Source organism: Henckelia pumila, chromosome 4 (genome assembly GCF_033568475.1).
Source record: "Henckelia pumila isolate YLH828 chromosome 4, ASM3356847v2, whole genome shotgun sequence".
NCBI lineage: Eukaryota > Viridiplantae > Streptophyta > Magnoliopsida > Lamiales > Gesneriaceae > Henckelia > Henckelia pumila.
The window spans coordinates 127,602,959-127,620,113 of record NC_133123.1 but is presented as its reverse complement, the minus strand read 5'-3'; the positions used below and the strand labels follow the sequence as shown (position 1 = coordinate 127,620,113).

The 17,155-nt window shown below is 44.1% G+C and overlaps 1 protein-coding gene across 1 annotated transcript; it reads right to left on the bottom strand.

Moving 5' to 3' along the window:
• Positions 1 to 11,963: 11,963 nt before the first annotated feature.
• Positions 11,964 to 13,891, bottom strand: LOC140861718 (uncharacterized). Its single transcript, XM_073264736.1, has 3 exons — positions 13,335 to 13,891; positions 12,989 to 13,227; positions 11,964 to 12,871 (listed from the first exon to the last, which is right to left on the bottom strand). Exons 1-3 carry the CDS (start codon positions 13,889 to 13,891, stop codon positions 11,964 to 11,966), a joined length of 1,704 nt encoding a protein of 567 aa, XP_073120837.1.
• Positions 13,892 to 17,155: the final 3,264 nt, after the last annotated feature.

Genomic DNA, 17,155 nt, shown 5'->3' with positions numbered 1-17,155 from the left:
GTCAGACCTACCTGGGCTTTTGAGTTCCACTGATGTGGTCCTTGAGTGCCAGACCTCCCTGAGCTTTTGAGTTCTACTAATGTGGTCCTTGAGTGCCAGACCTGCCTGGGCTTTTGAGTTCCACTCATGTGGTTCTTGAGTGCCAGACCTGCCTGGGCTTTTTGAGTTCCACTGATGTGGTCCTTGAGTGCCAGACCTGCCTGGGCTTTTGAGTTCCACTGATGTGGTCCTTCAGTGCCAGACCTGCCTGGGATTTTGAGTTCCACTGATGTGGTCCTTGAGTTCCAGACCTGCCTGGGCTTTTTGAGTTCCACCGATGTGGTCCTTGAGTGCCAGACCTGCCTGGGCTTTTGAGTTCCACTGATGTGGTCCTTGAGTGCCAGACCTGCCTGGGCTTTTGAGTTCCACTGATGTGGTCCTTGAGTGCCAGACCTGCCTGGGCTTTTGAGTTCCACTGATGTGGTCCTTGAGTGCCAGACCTGCCTGGGCTTTTGACATGGATATTTACTCGGAAAAAAAGTGCTATTCCAAAATGTAAATCGGATATCAAACAGGACTGACCCTCTTGACGAAAATACCAAACATGACTGACTTAAAAAAAAAAAAATAGGACTGACTTTTGCAAACTATTTACTTGAGCAAGTAATAAGTAATGAAAAAAGAATGACTAACTGATTAAGAACCAGCTTAGTGATCTATAGGTAACATGAAGAGGCCCGAGCTGAGTTACTAGGGATAGTATTTTTTCAAGTGTTGAGCATTCCATGGTCTTTTACCCTTCTTGCCTTGGGCATCTTCCAAATAATATGCAGCTATTCCAGCTTTTCCTATCACTTTGAATGAGCCTTCATACTTGGCCTCTAGCTTTCCTCTTTCTCCTGCATGTTGTATCTTTCGCATAACCAAGTCTCCCTCTTGAAAAGCTTTAGGATATACTCTTTTGTTATAGGCCTGGGTCATTCGTTTGCGATAGGCTGTGAGCCTAATTGCAGCTCGGGACCTGTTCTCTTCTAGTAATTCCAAATCCATTGCTCGCAGTTCTTGATTGTTTTCACCATATGCCATTATCATAGAACTTTCTTGTCCAATTTATGCCGGGAGAACGGCTTCAGTTCCATACACCATGCTAAAAGGAGTTTCACCCGTACCTGATCGAGTTGTAGTTCGGTAAGACCACAATACAGAAGGGAGTTCATCTGCCCGCTTGCCTTTAGCCGCATCCAGTCGTGTCTTAAGAGCTTGAACTATCGTTCTGTTGGTAACTTTGACTTGTCCATTCCCTTGCGGGTATGCAACAGAGGTGAAAACTTGTTCGATCTTCATTTCTTGACACCACGCTCGAAATTTGGATCCACAGAACTGTCTCCCATTGTCTGATTCCAACCTGCGAGGGATCCCGAAGCGGCACACTATATTTTTCCATAGAAAATTAAGCACTTTATTCTCTGTAATTTTAGCTAGGGGTTCGGCTTCAACCCATTTGGAAAAGTAATCGGCTGCGACCAACAAGAATTTCTTTTGCCCCGTGCTAACAGGGAATGGCCCTACTATGTCCATCCCCCACTGGTCAAAAGGGCAAGCGGCCACCACTGCCTTCATGTATTCTGCAGGTCTCCACTGTAGGTTAGCATGTCTTTGGCAATTATAGCACGAATGAACCAGATCTGAGGAGTCTTTCCGCATAGTAGGCCAAAAGAAACCAGCAAGAAGAGCTTTGCGAGCTAGGGAAAGACTGCCCAGGTGACTTTCGCAAGACCCTTCATGAATTTCCCATAATACGTAATTTGCCTCGTCAGGACCTAAGCACTTTAACAAGGGCTGAGAGAAAGATCTTTTGAACAGAATTTGGTCGATCATGACGAAGCGAAGAGCCCTTCTCTTTACCTCCTTGGCATTTTTATTATCATTTGGTAATTCTTTCTTAGTCAGATATGTGTGTATATCATATCTCCAATCCCCTTCTGGTACTTGAGTTAGCATATCATCAAGAGTTTCCAATTGAGACATGAGGTCCCGACCTGCAACAATGGGATCAGGCCGGTCACTCAATGCACTAGCTAGGCGAGCCAAATGGTCGGCCCTGATGTTATCAGTTTGGGGGATGAGCTCTAAATTCAACTCGGTGAACCCTTTTAGTAGCCCCTATCCAATTACGGTAATCCACTTGGTTAATCATGATTAAGGAGACCCTTAATGGATTAACGGGGTCCGAGAATGGACCCAGAATAATCAGAAATGGCCCGGAGGGTCAGGCAGAATGGAAGCAACGTTCGGGGAACGGAAGCAACGTTCGTGCCATCAGAAATGCGCCACTGCTTACGTACTTGATGGAACTCGAGTACCATCGGATGGAACGAAGAGGAACAGACGCAACGTTCGTGCAGCGAACGGATGTTCCGTTAAGGAACGAACTTTCCGTTCCGTGTCTATAAATAGAGGTGCCGAGATTCATTTCAAAGCACATCTTTCACCTTTTCTCTCTCGATTCCTTAGCCTTCTAGCTAAGATCTAGGGAATTCTAGGCTTCCTTTGGGAAATCCGGAAACGGCAGCGCGATCCAGGCATTGTAGCGGAGCTGTGGCCTGGTTTTGAGGCAACGACAGCAAAGGGCTAACGACGGACGCAGGTATAGCTTTGAGCTCCTAAAAATATTTAGGAGTATGCAATAGCTTAGTTAAGGCTTTTAGAGCGCTATAATGATAGTAGTATCATTTCGCTGTGTAGGCGGACATTAGGCTTGGGATTAGAGATGGTAGTGCCTGCCTGGTATTTGAGGTACGAAAGTACTGTTCGAGATATCCTGACTGAGTATGCATGTATTATGTGACTGCATGGTTTATATGACATGATTTTATGCTGCATTAATTTGGATATTGAGTATCTCCTTCGAGATATCTGTTACTAGGGTTTTACCCTATCCTGTTTAGAGGATGGACTTCCAGCGATATGGTACGGGGAATCCACTGGTTTTCGGTATGGGAGCCACCTCCTGATGCGACGGCGCAACGTGCTACATACCAGGGCCCGGTCTATCTCGGTTATCTTTTCCTTGACCTCGAGTTATAGGGAGTTCACTTTGCATGCATGTATACTCATACTCTCGTGCTGAGCGTTTTATGCTCACGCCTTGTATTCTGTGTTTCTGGACACCCTATTCCATGGGGCAGGTTTGCGATTGGACGAGGCGGGTGGATCCAAGAGGGGCTAGGCAGTGGTTGGCCAGCGGGAGCTTCGTCTAGGTTTTATTTATGTTGTATTTGGGTTGATACAGCGATTCGATCTGGTTGTATAATATTTGGATATTTGCAGATCCCTTCCTTTGGGATGGTTTATTGTTTTATGTTTCCGCAGTTTAATTCTGATTACTGTTTGATTAAGTTAATTGTATGCCTAAGTTCTGTTTAGTAGGTGATCTCAGTAAGGGTCACTACATTTATGGTATCAGAGCATGCATATTATTCTTGGGATTTAGATTCTGCTTAAGATAACCGTAAGGTAATTTTGTAGATGGAAAACTACGATGATGAGAGTAGCCACGGAAGTGGAGGTGGTCGTTGGGGCGATGTCAACCGGGAGCGCCACCGAGAACGCCGTCATCGGCATCATGATGATGAGCGTTTCACTATACGTCGATTCTTAGCTATGAGTCCTAAGCCCTTAGTTGGAGGGGAATCTCCGGAAGATGCGGAGGACTGGCTAGACCGTATGGAGACGACCTTCCGGACGTTTCACTGCACCGAGGATCAGAAGATGGAGACACTTGGCTATATTCTTGAGTGACGAGCCCGTAGGTGGCGGAGGTTTACTTCTACACCCTTTGTCACAGCGAGAGGAGTGGCCACATGGGACGAGTTTCGCACAGATTTCCATAAGCTGTACTTTCCTCCTGCACTCCGTCAGACGAAGGCAGGGGAGTTACTGAGTTTATGACAGGGAGCGATGTCTATCGAGGCGTATCAGCAGAAATTCTTCGATCTGTTGTCTTATTGCCCGGAGATTGCTGACAGCTCCGATATGAACTACAACATGTTCCTTCAGGGCCTTAACCCTGAGATCCATGACCGTGTGGCGGTTTACAACGTTACGTCTTACAAGGGTTTGGTGAGCCGTTGTCACCAGGCGGAGGACAGCATTTGGCGGAACAGGTCCTTTTCTCAGTCGAGGCCTGCGAGTTCTTTGGGCCCTCGTGCCCAGTCATTCAAGAAGTCCGGATCTAATTCTTCTTCTGGTTCTGGAGGAGTTTTTTGTTTTGGGAAAAAGACCCAGTGCGACCATTGTGGAAAGAACCATCCATCAGATAAGTGTCGTAAAGCTTCTGGAGCTTGTTTCCGATGTGGAGAGGTGAGTCATCTCAAGAGGGATTGTCCACTATCTGGGGGAGGCGGTTCTGGTTCTGGTTCAGGATCAGGTTCTCAGGCCACCGTTTAGCAGAGGTCACAGGGATAGTCTGCTGGGAGTTCTCACTTGCGGCCGCGGGCTTCTGGCCAGGTGTTTGCATTGAGGCATGACCAGGCAGTGGAGGAGAACGAGAAGGTCATCGCAGGTACATTTATGTTATATGGTTTACCTGCTCTCGTACTCATTGATACTGGTGCATCTCATTCCTTCATTTTTGCACGATTTGTTAAGAGGCATAAGTTACCATGCATTGCACTAGACGTAGCAGTGTCTGTTTCTACTCTGACGGGTCAGTCTGCTTTAGCTAAGGGAACGTTCTGTTAGCGAATCTCATGGTCCTTGCGATGGACGATTTTGATTGTATTCTGGGGATAGATGTATTGACTACCTATCGAGCTTCAGTGGACTTCTATCAGAGATTAGTGCTTTCACCCGGTTGAGGGTGATAGCTGGTTCTTCTATGGTGAGGGATGGCGACCCCCGATGCCTTTGGTATCAGCTTTGAGAGCCTGTCGAGCTCTGGAGTCTGGCGGGGAAGGCTACCTTATCTATGCAGTGGATTTGTCCACTGAGAGCGTTGGGATAGAGAGTATTCCGATTGTGGATGAATTCCCAGATGTTTTTCCTGATGAGATTCCAGGTTTTACTCCTGCTAGGGAAGTAGAGTTTGGCATCGAGTTGATGCCAGGTACTTCGCCTATTTCTCGAGCTCTGTATCGTCTGGCTCCGTCAGAGATGCGCGAGTTGAAGAATCAGTTACAGGATCTGTTGGACAAGGGATACATTTGTCCTAGTGTATCTCCTTGGGGAGCTCCTGTTCTCTTTGTGAAGAGAAGGATGGGTCGATGCAGTTGTGCATTGACTATCGACAGCTGAATCGTGTTACTGTGAAGAAAAAGTATCCTTTGCCTCGCATCGATGACTTGTTTGATCAGCTGCAGGGTACTTCGGTGTACTCCAAGATTGATCTGAGATCTGGGTATCATCAGATGAGGGTCTGAGATCAGGACGTAGCCAAGACTGCATTCCGTACCCGCTATGGGCATTACGAGTTTCTAGTGATGCCATTTGGATTGACTAATGCACCGGCTGTGTTTATGGACCTGATGAACCGTGTCTTCAGGGAGTATTTGGATAAGTTTGTCGTGGTCTTAATTGACGACATTCTGGTGTATTCGCGTAATGCGGACGAGCATGTTACTCACCTTTGATTGGTGTTACAGACTCTGCGGGATGACCAGTTGTATCCCAAGTTGAGTAAGTGCGAGTTCTGGATGGATCGAGTGGTCTTTCTTGGCCATATTATATCTAGGGATGGGATTTCTGTTGATCTGAGCAAGATAGAGGTTGTTCTTAGTTGATCACTCCCGACGACGGTTGCTAAGATCCGTAGTTTTCTGGGTCTAGCAGGATATTATCGTCGCTTCATTTTGAACTTCTCTCAACTAGCTTGACATTTGACGCAGCTTACCCGTAAGGGTGTGGTTTTCGAGTGGTCCTCCGAGTACGAGGAGAACTTTTGCGAACTTCGACGACGGTTGACTTCTGCGCCTGTTTTGGAATTACCGTCAGGAGCTGGAGGGTATGTGGTATACACGGATGCTTCTCTTCAGGGGTTAGGTTGTGTCCTGACTCAGAATGGGCATGTGATCGCATACGCTTCTAGACAGCTGAAGTTTCACGAAGACAATTATCCAGTGCATGATTTGGAGTTGGCAGCCATAGTGTTTGCTTTGAAGATCTGGCGTCATTATCTCTATGGCGAGAGATTTGAGATCTTCACCGACCACAAGAGTCTCAAGTATTTGTTCACTCAGGCGGAGTTGAACATGAGACATAGACGTTGGATGGATTTGCTTAAGGACTACGATTGTGAGATTAAGTACCATCCGGGAGATGCTAATCTCACTGCTGATGCTTTGAGTCGCAAGGTGCGACTATCCGCACTTCAGACTTGTTCGATGTCTAGTGCGATCGAGGATTGTTCTTCTTCAGGTTATACCTTCAAGCACAAGAAAGGTATGCAGGGTATCCAGATGTTTGCGATTTTATCTGAGCCAGCTTTGTATTCGCAAATTCGTGATGCTCAGATGTCTGATCCGAAGACCCAACATTTAGCTCGCCTAGCTATCGAGGGTAGCTCGTCTGGATTTCACTATCATTCAGATGATTTTCTGTGTTTGTCTGGTAGGCTTGTGATTCCGGGGGATGAATATCTATGAGGAGAGATTTTGTCTCAGGCGCATCGTTCTAATTTGAGTATTCATCCGGGGAGCAACAAGATGTACAAGGATCTACGTACTCGGTTTTGGTGGAAAGGGATGAAACGCAGTGTCTATCAGTATGTTTCGAGATGTTTGGTGTGTCAGCAGGTCAAGGCAGAGCACCGACAACCTGGAGGTTTGCTTCACAGTTTGCCTATTCCTGAGTGGAAATGGGAGTTTATCACGATGGATTTTGGGACCCATTTGCCGATGTCCTTGAGGAATTGTGATGCTATCTGGGTTGTGGTGGACCGACTCACCAAGTAATCTCATTTCATTTCCCATAGCCGTGAGTACAGCGTGGATCGCATGGCTCGGTTGTACATTCAGGAGATCGTTCGACTTCATGGAGTGCCTGTGAGCATTGTCAGCGATCGAGACCCCAGGTTTACTTCTAGATTCTGGGGGAGTGTTCAGCGTGCGATGGGCACTAGTTTCAGTTTGAGTACTGCTTATCATCCGGAGACGGATGGCCAGTCACAGCGCACTATCCGTACCTTGGAGGATATGCTTCGTGCATGTGTCATGGATTTTGGATCAGCCTGGCAGGATCATTTGCCATTGATTGAGTTCGCGTACAACAACAGCTATCATACTAGCATTGGTATGGCAAACCACACCCTTACGGGTAAGCTGCGTCAAAGGTCAAGCTAGTTGCGAGAAGTTTGAAATGAAGTGATGATAATATCCTGCTAGACCCAGAAAACTACGGATCTCAGCAACCGTCGTCGGGCGTGACCAACTAAGAACAACCTCTATCTTGCTCGGATCAACAGAAATCCCATCCCTGGATATAATATGGCCAAGAAAGACCACTCGATCCATCCAGAACTCGCACTTACTCAACTTGGCGTACAACTGGTCATCCCGCAGAGTCTGTAACACCAATCGAAGGTGAGTAACATGCTCGTCCGCATTACGCGAATACACCAGAATGTCGTCAATGAAGACCACGACAAACTTATCCAAATACTCCCTGAAGACACGGTTCATCAGGTCCATAAACACAGCCGGCGCATTAGTCAATCCAAATGGCATCACTAGAAACTCTTAATGCCCATAGCGAGTACGGAATGCAGTCTTGGCTACGTCCTGATCTCGGACCCTCATCTGATGATACCCAGATCTCAGATCAATCTTGGAGTACACCTAAGTACCCTGCAGCTGATCAAACAAGTCATCGATGCGAGGCAAAGGATACTTGTTCTTCACAGTAACACGATTCAGCTGTCGATAGTCAATACACAACCGCATCGACCCATCCTTCTTCTTCACAAAGAGAACAGGAGCTCTCCAAGAAGATACACTAGGACAAATGTATCCCTTGTCCAACAGATCCTGTAACTGATTCTTCAACTCGCGCATCTCTGACGGAGCCAGACGATACGGAGCTCGAGAAATAGGCGAAGTACCTGGAATCAACTCGATGCCAAACTATACTTCCATAGCAGGAGGAAAACCCAGTATCTCATCAGGAAAAAAATCTGGGAATTCATCCACAATTGGAATACTCTCTATCCCAACGCTCTCAGTGGACAAATCCACTGCATAGATAAGGTAGCCTTCCCCGCAAAACTCTAGAGCTCGACAGGCTCACAAAGCTGATACCAAAGACATCGGGGGTCGCGCTCCCCCACCATAGAAGAACCAGCTATCACCCTCAACCGGGTGAAAGCGTACTAATCTCTGATAGAAGTCCACTGAAGCTTGATAGGTAGTCAATACATCTATCCCCAGAATACAATCAAAATCGTCCATTGCAAGGACCATGAGATTCGCTAACAGAACGTTCCCTTCGAACTCTAAAAGGCAACCCATCACTAGACGCTTAGCTAAAGCATACTGACCCATCGGAGTAGAAACAGACACTACTACGTCTAGTGCAATGCATGGTAACTTATGCCTCTTAACAAATCGTGCAGAAATGAAAGAATGAGATGCACCAGTATCAATGAGTACGAGAGCATGTAAACCATATAACATAAATGTACCTGCGATGACCTTCTCGTTCTCCTCCACTGCCTGGTCATGCCTCAATGAAAACACCTGGCCAGAAGCCCGCAGCCTCAAATGAGAACTCCCAGCAGACTGTCCCTGTGACCTCTGCTGAACGGTGGCCTGAGAACCTGATCCTGAACCTGAACCAGAACCGCCTCCCCCAGATAGTGGACAATCCCTCTTGAGATGACCCACCTCTCCACATCGGAAACAAGCTCCAGAAGCTTTACGGCACTTGTCTGATGGATGGTTCTTTCCACAATGGTCGCACTGGGTCTTCTTCCCAAAACGAACAACTCCTCCAGAACCAGAAGAAAAAGTAGATCCGGACTTCTTGAATGACTGGGCACGAGGGCCCAAAGAACTCGCAGGCCTCGACTGAGAAAAGGACCTGTTCCACCGAATGCTGTCCTCCGCGTGGTGACAACAGCTCACCAAACCCTCATAAGATGTATCGTTGTCAACCACCACACGGTCATGGATCTCAGGGTTAAGGCCCTGAAGGAACATGTTGTACTTCATATCGGAGCTGTCAGCAATCTCCGGGCAATAAGACAACAAATCAAAGAATTTCTGCTGATACTTCTCGATAGACATCGCTCCCTGTCGTAAACTCAGTAACTCCCCTGCCTTCGTCTGACGGAGTGCAGGAGGAAAGTACAGCTTCTGGAAAGCTGTGCGGAACTCGGCCCAGGTGGCCACTCCTCTCGCTGTGACAAAGGGTGTAGAAGTAAACCTCCACCACCTACGGGCTCATCCCTCAAGAAGATAGCCAAGTGTCTCCATCTTATGATCATCGGTGCAGTGAAACGTCCAGAAGGTCGTCTCCATACGGTCTAACCAGTCCTCCGCTTCTTCCGGAGATTCCCCTCCAACTAAGAATCGACGTACAGTGAAACACTCATCATCATGATGCCGATGACGGCGTTCTCGGTGGCGCTCCCGGTTGACATCGCCCCAATGACCACCTCCACTTCCGTGGCTACTCTCATCATCGTAGTTTGCCATCTACAAAATTATCTTACGGTTATCTTAAGCAGAATCTAAATCCCAAGAATACTATGCATGCTCTGATACCATAAATGTAGTGACCCTTACTGAGATCACCTACTAAATAAAACTTAGGCATGCAATTAACTTAATCAAACAGTCATCAGAATTAAACTACGGAAACATAAAACAATAAACCATCCCAAGGGAAGGGATCTGCAAATATCCAAATATTATACAACCAGATCGAATCGCTGTATGAACCCAAATACAACATAAATAAAACCTAAACGAAGCTCCCGCTGGCCAACCACTGCCTAGCCCCTCTTGGATCCACCCGCCTCGTCCAATCGCAAACCTGCCCCATGGAATAGGGTGTCCAGAAACACATAATACGATACGTGAGAATAAAATACTCAGCACGAGAGTATGAGTATACATGCATGCAAAGTGAACTCCCTATAACTCAAGGTCAAGAAAAAGATAACCGAGACAGACCGGGCCCTGGTATGTAGCACGCTGCGCCGTCGCATCAAGAGGTGGCTCCCATAACGAAAACCAGTGGATTACCCGGACCCATATCGCTGGAAGTCCATCCATTGATCTCAAACTTTCCGTTGCTCTGCTGAATAGCTAGATGGGAATCGGAATATAGAGTAGCCCGGGAAATACCCAAATTTCGTGCTGCCTTGAGTCCAAGTAATAGTGCCTCATATTCTGCTTCATTGTTAGAGACTCTAAAGTCCAATCTGATTGAGATATTAGTTTCTTCACCCCAAGGTGAGATGATCACAATTCCAGCTCCACTCCCTGACTGACATGATGACCCATCTACAATAATCTTCCATAGCTCTTCTTGTTCTAGCTAGACTATCTCCGCCAAGAAGTCAGCCAGGGCTTGAGCTTTTATAGGTGTTCAAGGTTCAAACTTGATATCGTACTCACTCAATTCTATGATCCATCTGACCAGTCTACCCGATGCGTCTGGATTAGTTGTAATTTTTCCCAGAACGCTGTTGGTGAGCACAGTGATGGAATGTGACAGGAAGTAAGGACGTAATTTTCTTGCGGTGATTACCAAAGCTAAGGCAAGATTTTCTTGGGTTAAGTAATTGAGCTCGGCTCCCTTCAAGACATGAATCACAAAATAAACAGGCTAATGATTTTCTCCGTCCTTCCTGACCAGGACTGAACTGGCTGCTCGGGGTATGACCGCCAGATATAGGAACAACTCTTCCCCTTGAATAGGCTTATTCAACACAGGAAATTGTTTTAAATAGGCCTTCAAATCCTGGAAGGCCTTCTCACTTTCCTCATTCCATTCGAAATTTTTGGTCTTTCGTAGTACTTTAAAGAAGGATAAACTTTTATCCGCAGATCTGCTTATAAACCGGGCTAATGCGGTAATTCTTCCTGTTAACCTTTGTACCTCCTGTATATTTCTGGGCGAGCTCATAGAAATGATAGCTTGGACTTTTTCAGGATTTGCCTCAATTCCCCTTCTCGTAACCATATAACCCAGGAATTTTCCAACCCGGACTCCAAAAGTACACTTGCTAGGGTTTAACTTCAATTGATAATTTTTCAGTGTCTGGAATGTTTGAGCCAGGTCGGTGATGAACTGGTCTGCAGTTCGGGTTTTGATTAAGATATCATCATCGTAGACTTCAATATTTTTTCCAATTTGTTGCTCGAATACTTTGTCCATTAATCTCTGATATGTTGCCCTGACATTTTTGAGTCCAAACGGCATGACCACATAGAAATAAGTTCCTGTTGATGTGACAAAACTCAATTTGTCTTTGTCCTCTTTTTCCAAGGGAATTTGGTGATATCCCTGGTAAGCATCCAAAAAACTGAGTAATTCATGCCCTGCAGTCGAATCAACTAGCTGATCAATTCTAGGTAGGGGTAACAATATTTAGGGCATGCTTTATTCAAATCTCGAAAATCTACACACATGCGCCACTTTCCCGTAGACTTTGGAACTAGGACTATGTTAGACAACCAGGTCGGGAAGTGGATTTCTTCAATATGCCCAGCCCTGAGTAACTCGTCCACTTTCTCCTTTATTACCGCATATTTTTCAGGACCAAAGTGACGTTTCTTTTGAATAATAGGGCGACAACCCCTTATTACATTGAGCTTATGCTCTGCGGCCTCCCGGCGCACCCCTACCAGGTCCGATACTGACCATGCAAAGACATCCTTATTTTTTTCCAAGCATTCCAATAGTGGTCGCTTCAACTCTGCCTCAAGAGTGCGAGCAATTTTTACCATCCCCGAAGGAGGGAAGATCATGACTTCCTCAATTTATTGTTCAGCAGTGACAGATGTTTCTTCTATCAGTTTGACTTGTTCCATGCCCGAATGTCCAGGTCTGTCAACATTGTCAGTCCTGGCCACTTTTTGTTCTATTCTGTCCTCCTCCACATAACACTTGCGTGCGATAACTTGATCACCTTGTACTTCCTCAACCTCATTACCCACCGGGAACTTTATTTTTTGATGCAGGGTTGATGCCACAACCATGAAAGTGGTCATGGCAGGTCTGCCTAGTATGGCATTATAGGCAGATGGAGCATCAACAATAATGAAACTCACAATCTTGGTTTTGCGGATATTGCTCTTACCCAGAGTTAGGGGTAAATGCACCAACCCCATAGGTCGGATGGCATGACCTGTGAAACCAAAGAGTGATGTTGCGACTGGCTCTATCTTGTATTGCCCCAATTCCATTTGATTTATTGCTTCCTGAAATAGGACGTTGACAGAGCTGCCTGAATCCACGAATATCCGTGCTACATCATAATTTGCGACCATGGCCCTTATTACCAGTGCATCATTATGGTTGTTAGAAATCCCTTTCAGATCTTCCGACCCAAAAGAGAGGGTCGGGCCATTATGGACAATTTGATTGCCGATCTCCATATTTACTAATTTTCTGCTACTAGTTTTCCTAGCTCGGTTGGAATCTCCATCAGTGGGGCCTCCAGAAATCATGTTGATAATTCCTCGAGCAGACGAGGCTGGTCTCTGATGCGCTCGGTCATCCCTGGGCTGGTCTTGATTGGGTTGGTTAAAATCTTCATGGGGAGGAGCAGTCCTGGCTCTTTGTCTTGACCTTCCTCCCTGTCCCCTGTTCGGGCGATACCCCTCTTGACGGGTCAATATATTTTTCAACTCAGAATGTTGTTGTATTATCCTTTCAATTTCTTGATCTAATTGACGACAGTCCTCCGTAGTATGTCCATACTCATTGTGAAAGTGACAATATTTATATGATTCCCTGTTTCGAGGTCCCTTCTCAGCCCAGGGAGGCCTCTATGTGAGTTTACGATCGTCACAAATTTGTAGAGCTCGAACTTTGCTCATGCGTAAAGGAGTGAGAGAGGTGAATTCTCCCAATAATGCGGGCCGGAATGGTTGTCCCATCCCCGAATTACTGCTCGGAACCCTATTGCTCTTTGGACTTTTTGGCCGTTCCCTCTTCATAGCTGCCCGCGAAACCTGTATTTCTTCCATGTTGACATATTTTTCAGCTCGGGCGAGTAATTCCTCGTATGTTTCTGGCGCCCTTTAATTAAAGATTTAAGAAAATATTTTGTATCCAGCCCTTGCATGAAGGCACTGATAGGCAGATCTTTTGTAGCCATGGGTACCTCGAGAGCCGAGGCACTGAACCTGCGGATATAGGCTCTCAGATATTCATGTTCCCGTTGCTTGATTGCAAAAAGGCTGAAAGTAGTGGTGGGATGCTTTTTGCTACTAGCAAAATGGTGCAAAAATGATTTGCTAAAATCCTTGAATTCCTTGATCTCCCCAGGGCGTAGCATATTGAACCATTGCTGGGCTGGTCCTATGACAGTAGTGAGGAAAACCCTACACTTGATCTGATCAGAATATTTATGTAACAGAGATGCATTCTCGAAGCGTGCCAAATGGTCTTCAGGATCCCCTTTGCCATCATACTCCCCGACATGAGGCAATTTGAATTGCTTGGGGAGGTCGGCGTCCAATATCTCCTGAGTAAAAGGAATGTTTCTTGTTATGGTAGCTAGGTACCCGGCCTGCTTTTTCCTTAGCTGCTCCATCTCCTCCTTCAACTTTTTGATCTCATCGAGGTGGAAATTATGCTCGGGGTGCAGAGGATTGACCTCTTCTCTTTCTGCCAAAGCCCTCTGAACAGCCTGAGCTATTAGTTCCTCTAAATTTGGGTGATCTCCATTCTGATTAGCCATCGAAACTATTTTTCTTCAAATTCCCACAGACGGCGCCAATTGATGATGTCGAAATTTTACCTCGGGTTCGGTCTGGTAGAATAGATCCTCCAAATCCTTTATGAAACAGGTCGGGTCGGGCACCACTAAAATCTGCGCGAGTAACAGCTAGGTCAAGGGGCACCGAAAGTGTTTTTGGCGTGACCCCTCCGATGCCTAAGTCAGTGTCTTGAAGGCAGAGGGTATGATTAATACAAAAACGAGAGAATATAAGTGCGTGAAGATAAAAGTGAGAGTGAATAATGAATGGTGAGTAATGAATGAATACCACCATAACAATACCTGTATTTATAGTAAAAATAGAGTAAGTTACCTAGTAGAATTATAACATGTCATGGAGTGGGACTCTTCACTCATTGGTCCCTTTGTAAGCTTATCTCTATCTCATAAATATTTGAAAAGATCTAAGCTTATCTCGTATATATCAGAATCCCACTTGAATTGTAAAAGGATTGTACGCGGCCCATTAAAATCTAACCCAGCTCATTGGGCCCCAGCTCGGGTCGGCCCATTAACAGCAGCCCAGGTCCTGAGACCTAACAGGTAGAAAATTGGGTTGGACCTTATATAATAATAATAATAATAATAATAATAATAATAATAATAATAATAATAATAATTCCCTAATTGGGCCAACCCTCGTAAACCCATAATGAACGGGTTCGGGTTAAAATAATTTCACGAGGTATCAGATTCCTTTCGTCTATGAATCTTCCAGAGTGTTTTAGCGAGAAGAGAACGGTTCCACGCCGAAAGGTTTTTCAATCCCAACCCACCATCCTCAATAGGCTTACACACTTCCTTCCAAGCAATCGGAGGCCTGTTAGTGTTCCAAAGGAATTTCCGGCAAATAGTATAAATATCATCAATGATATTTGTCGGAAGAGGCAATATAGACAGCCAAAAGCATTCAACTCCTTCTAGAACAGATCTAATTAATTAAATTTTCCCGACATAAGAAAGAGATTGTTTCGGCCACGTCGACAACAAACTATAATCAGAAGTCCTAAGTCTCGATGAATAGATCGGTATCCCAAGATAGCGGAACGGTAGTTTCCCTTCATTAGCCTCTTTCTCCATACTCGGAATACCCGCCATAAAAACATTCGACTTCAAAAGATTGATCTTGACTCCCGACATCTCACTAAAGCATGTCAAACACCCATATAACACTTCGACACTCATAAAGTCCCCACGGGAAAATAAGAGTAAGTCATCCGCATAGGCAAGATGAGTGATGCCAAGAGGCGCACAACCCGGATGATAATTAAAGTTAGATGATAGTGATGACTCCAACATTGCCTTTAATTCTCTCGTGAGGGGTTCAAGACAAAGTGTGAAAAGTAGAGGCGATAACGGGTCACCTTGTCTTAATCCTCTCATCCCTTCAAAAAAACCATGGAAGTGTCCATTAATGGATACCGAATAAGATGTCGTAGATACACACTCCATTGTAATGTGGTATATAGAAGCAAGAGATTTGTAAAGTCCGAAAATATTAAGTTCTTAATGACGGGATTTAAGATTTAAATTCCGAATAAGAGTGAAAAGATGAATTTACGAATGTATGGAAATTTTATGATTCTTATTCATTAATTGCCCCTTAAGAGGAGATTAGCACCCGAGGTTCCCACAGGATTAATAAAACTCGGTTCAAACTTCACCAAAAGGTTTGATTTGTGGATCATCTTGGCTTGAGATAATGAAGTTTGTGCTGGATCTCGATGTAAAAATATGCTCCTTTCAATAAATGTAATGACTAACACTAAGATAAGAACATTCGTTCTACCGAAACGACGAATAAAAAGTCCTCTTACACATTGGGCTCAAACAGAGTGAGTGTATAAATAATTAGCTAAAAGTTACTTAATAGTGCACTGAGCACATGTGTTGCCACTAAATATATTTTTATAAATTTGAATTTTATTAGTAATTTTTTTCTCCATTAGTGTAATGGGACGGTCGTAATTAAAAATTAAGGTAATGAGATAGTGGAAAGATGAGGTGTGGAGTAAACGATAAATTATTATTATGTTGAAAGAATGATAAAACATAAACTTGAAAATCTATTAAAATGATCAAATCTAGTTTTTCTAATGAATTTATACATTATCAATCTAATAATGGTTAGATGTCATGTCACATCTCCAACATTAATTATCCTTATGTTTTAAAATATAGATTATTATATTCATGATTTGGGCAATACCCTTAAGTTAAGATGTTATTAACCTCATTATGATATAGTAAGGATATAGAGTCTCTCGCATTCATCGATAATGATAAACTGAATGATATTAAATTTTGAGTTATTTACACGTACAAGAACCTCTTGTGATACATTGAAAATGCACATTTTACACCGTCGAAATTGCATGTGTGTTTTTATTGAAGTGACAAGATTTACCTTTACTAATCTGATTGTTGAAACACGTGCTCATGTTGCGTCTGTGAGAGTAATATTTCAAAAATAATACATGAAATGTGCAAAAATATCAATTTATTAATTTATAATAAAATATAATTATTTGCATTAAAACTCCCTGTGAAATTTAAAAAATGCATACTTCACCGCATTAGACCTGGCCAAGGGCTGGGTTGGACACGGACCGGAACCGGCCCGTGGTCAACGGGTCCAACCCTGAACCGGGACCGAACCGGCCACTAGGTGGTCCGGTCCCCGTTCTCCCTTAGGAAAACCTCCGACCCGGCGGGTTGGCCGGTTCAACCCGGCGGGTCCGACCCTCCGGGTTCGTCGGGTTGACCCAGCGGGTTTATCTTTTTAAAATATTATTTTAAATAATATAGATTTGATATCCACACATGGGTGAGATTTGAATCCAAAACCAAATGAGTTTGAGATCTCATTCTTGTCACTAGGCCAAGTGTTAATTTGTTAATTGAATTTGATTGAATATAAATAAATGTAATAATATTTTTTATACAAGATGTTTAAAGTTGAAATGTAATATATTTTTTATTGAGATAAATAGAGTTTTTAATTGAGATATATAGAGTTTTTAATATAAGACGTTGAAATATAATATTTATTTTTATTGAATAAATATAATAAATTTTTTATTGATTTATATATAATTTTTAATATAAGATGTGAAAGTTGAAATGTAATATATTTTTTTATTGAACTAGATAGAGTTTTTAATATACAATGTTGAAAGTTGAAATTTCATATATTTTTTATTGAATAAATATAAATAAGATGTT

Bases quoted from the DNA above. Each gene is read 5' to 3' on its own strand.
- LOC140861718 (XM_073264736.1), bottom strand. From the start codon at position 13,891: ATGGCTAATCAGAATGGAGATCACCCAAATTTAGAGGAACTAATAGCT. The intron at 13,228-13,334 runs GTTCAGTGCCTC...CTTTAATTAAAG, and splicing joins CTGAGAGCCTATATCCGCAG to GGCGCCAGAAACATACGAGG. The intron at 12,872-12,988 runs GTAAACTCACAT...GTCGTCAATTAG, and splicing joins TCTACAAATTTGTGACGATC to ATCAAGAAATTGAAAGGATA.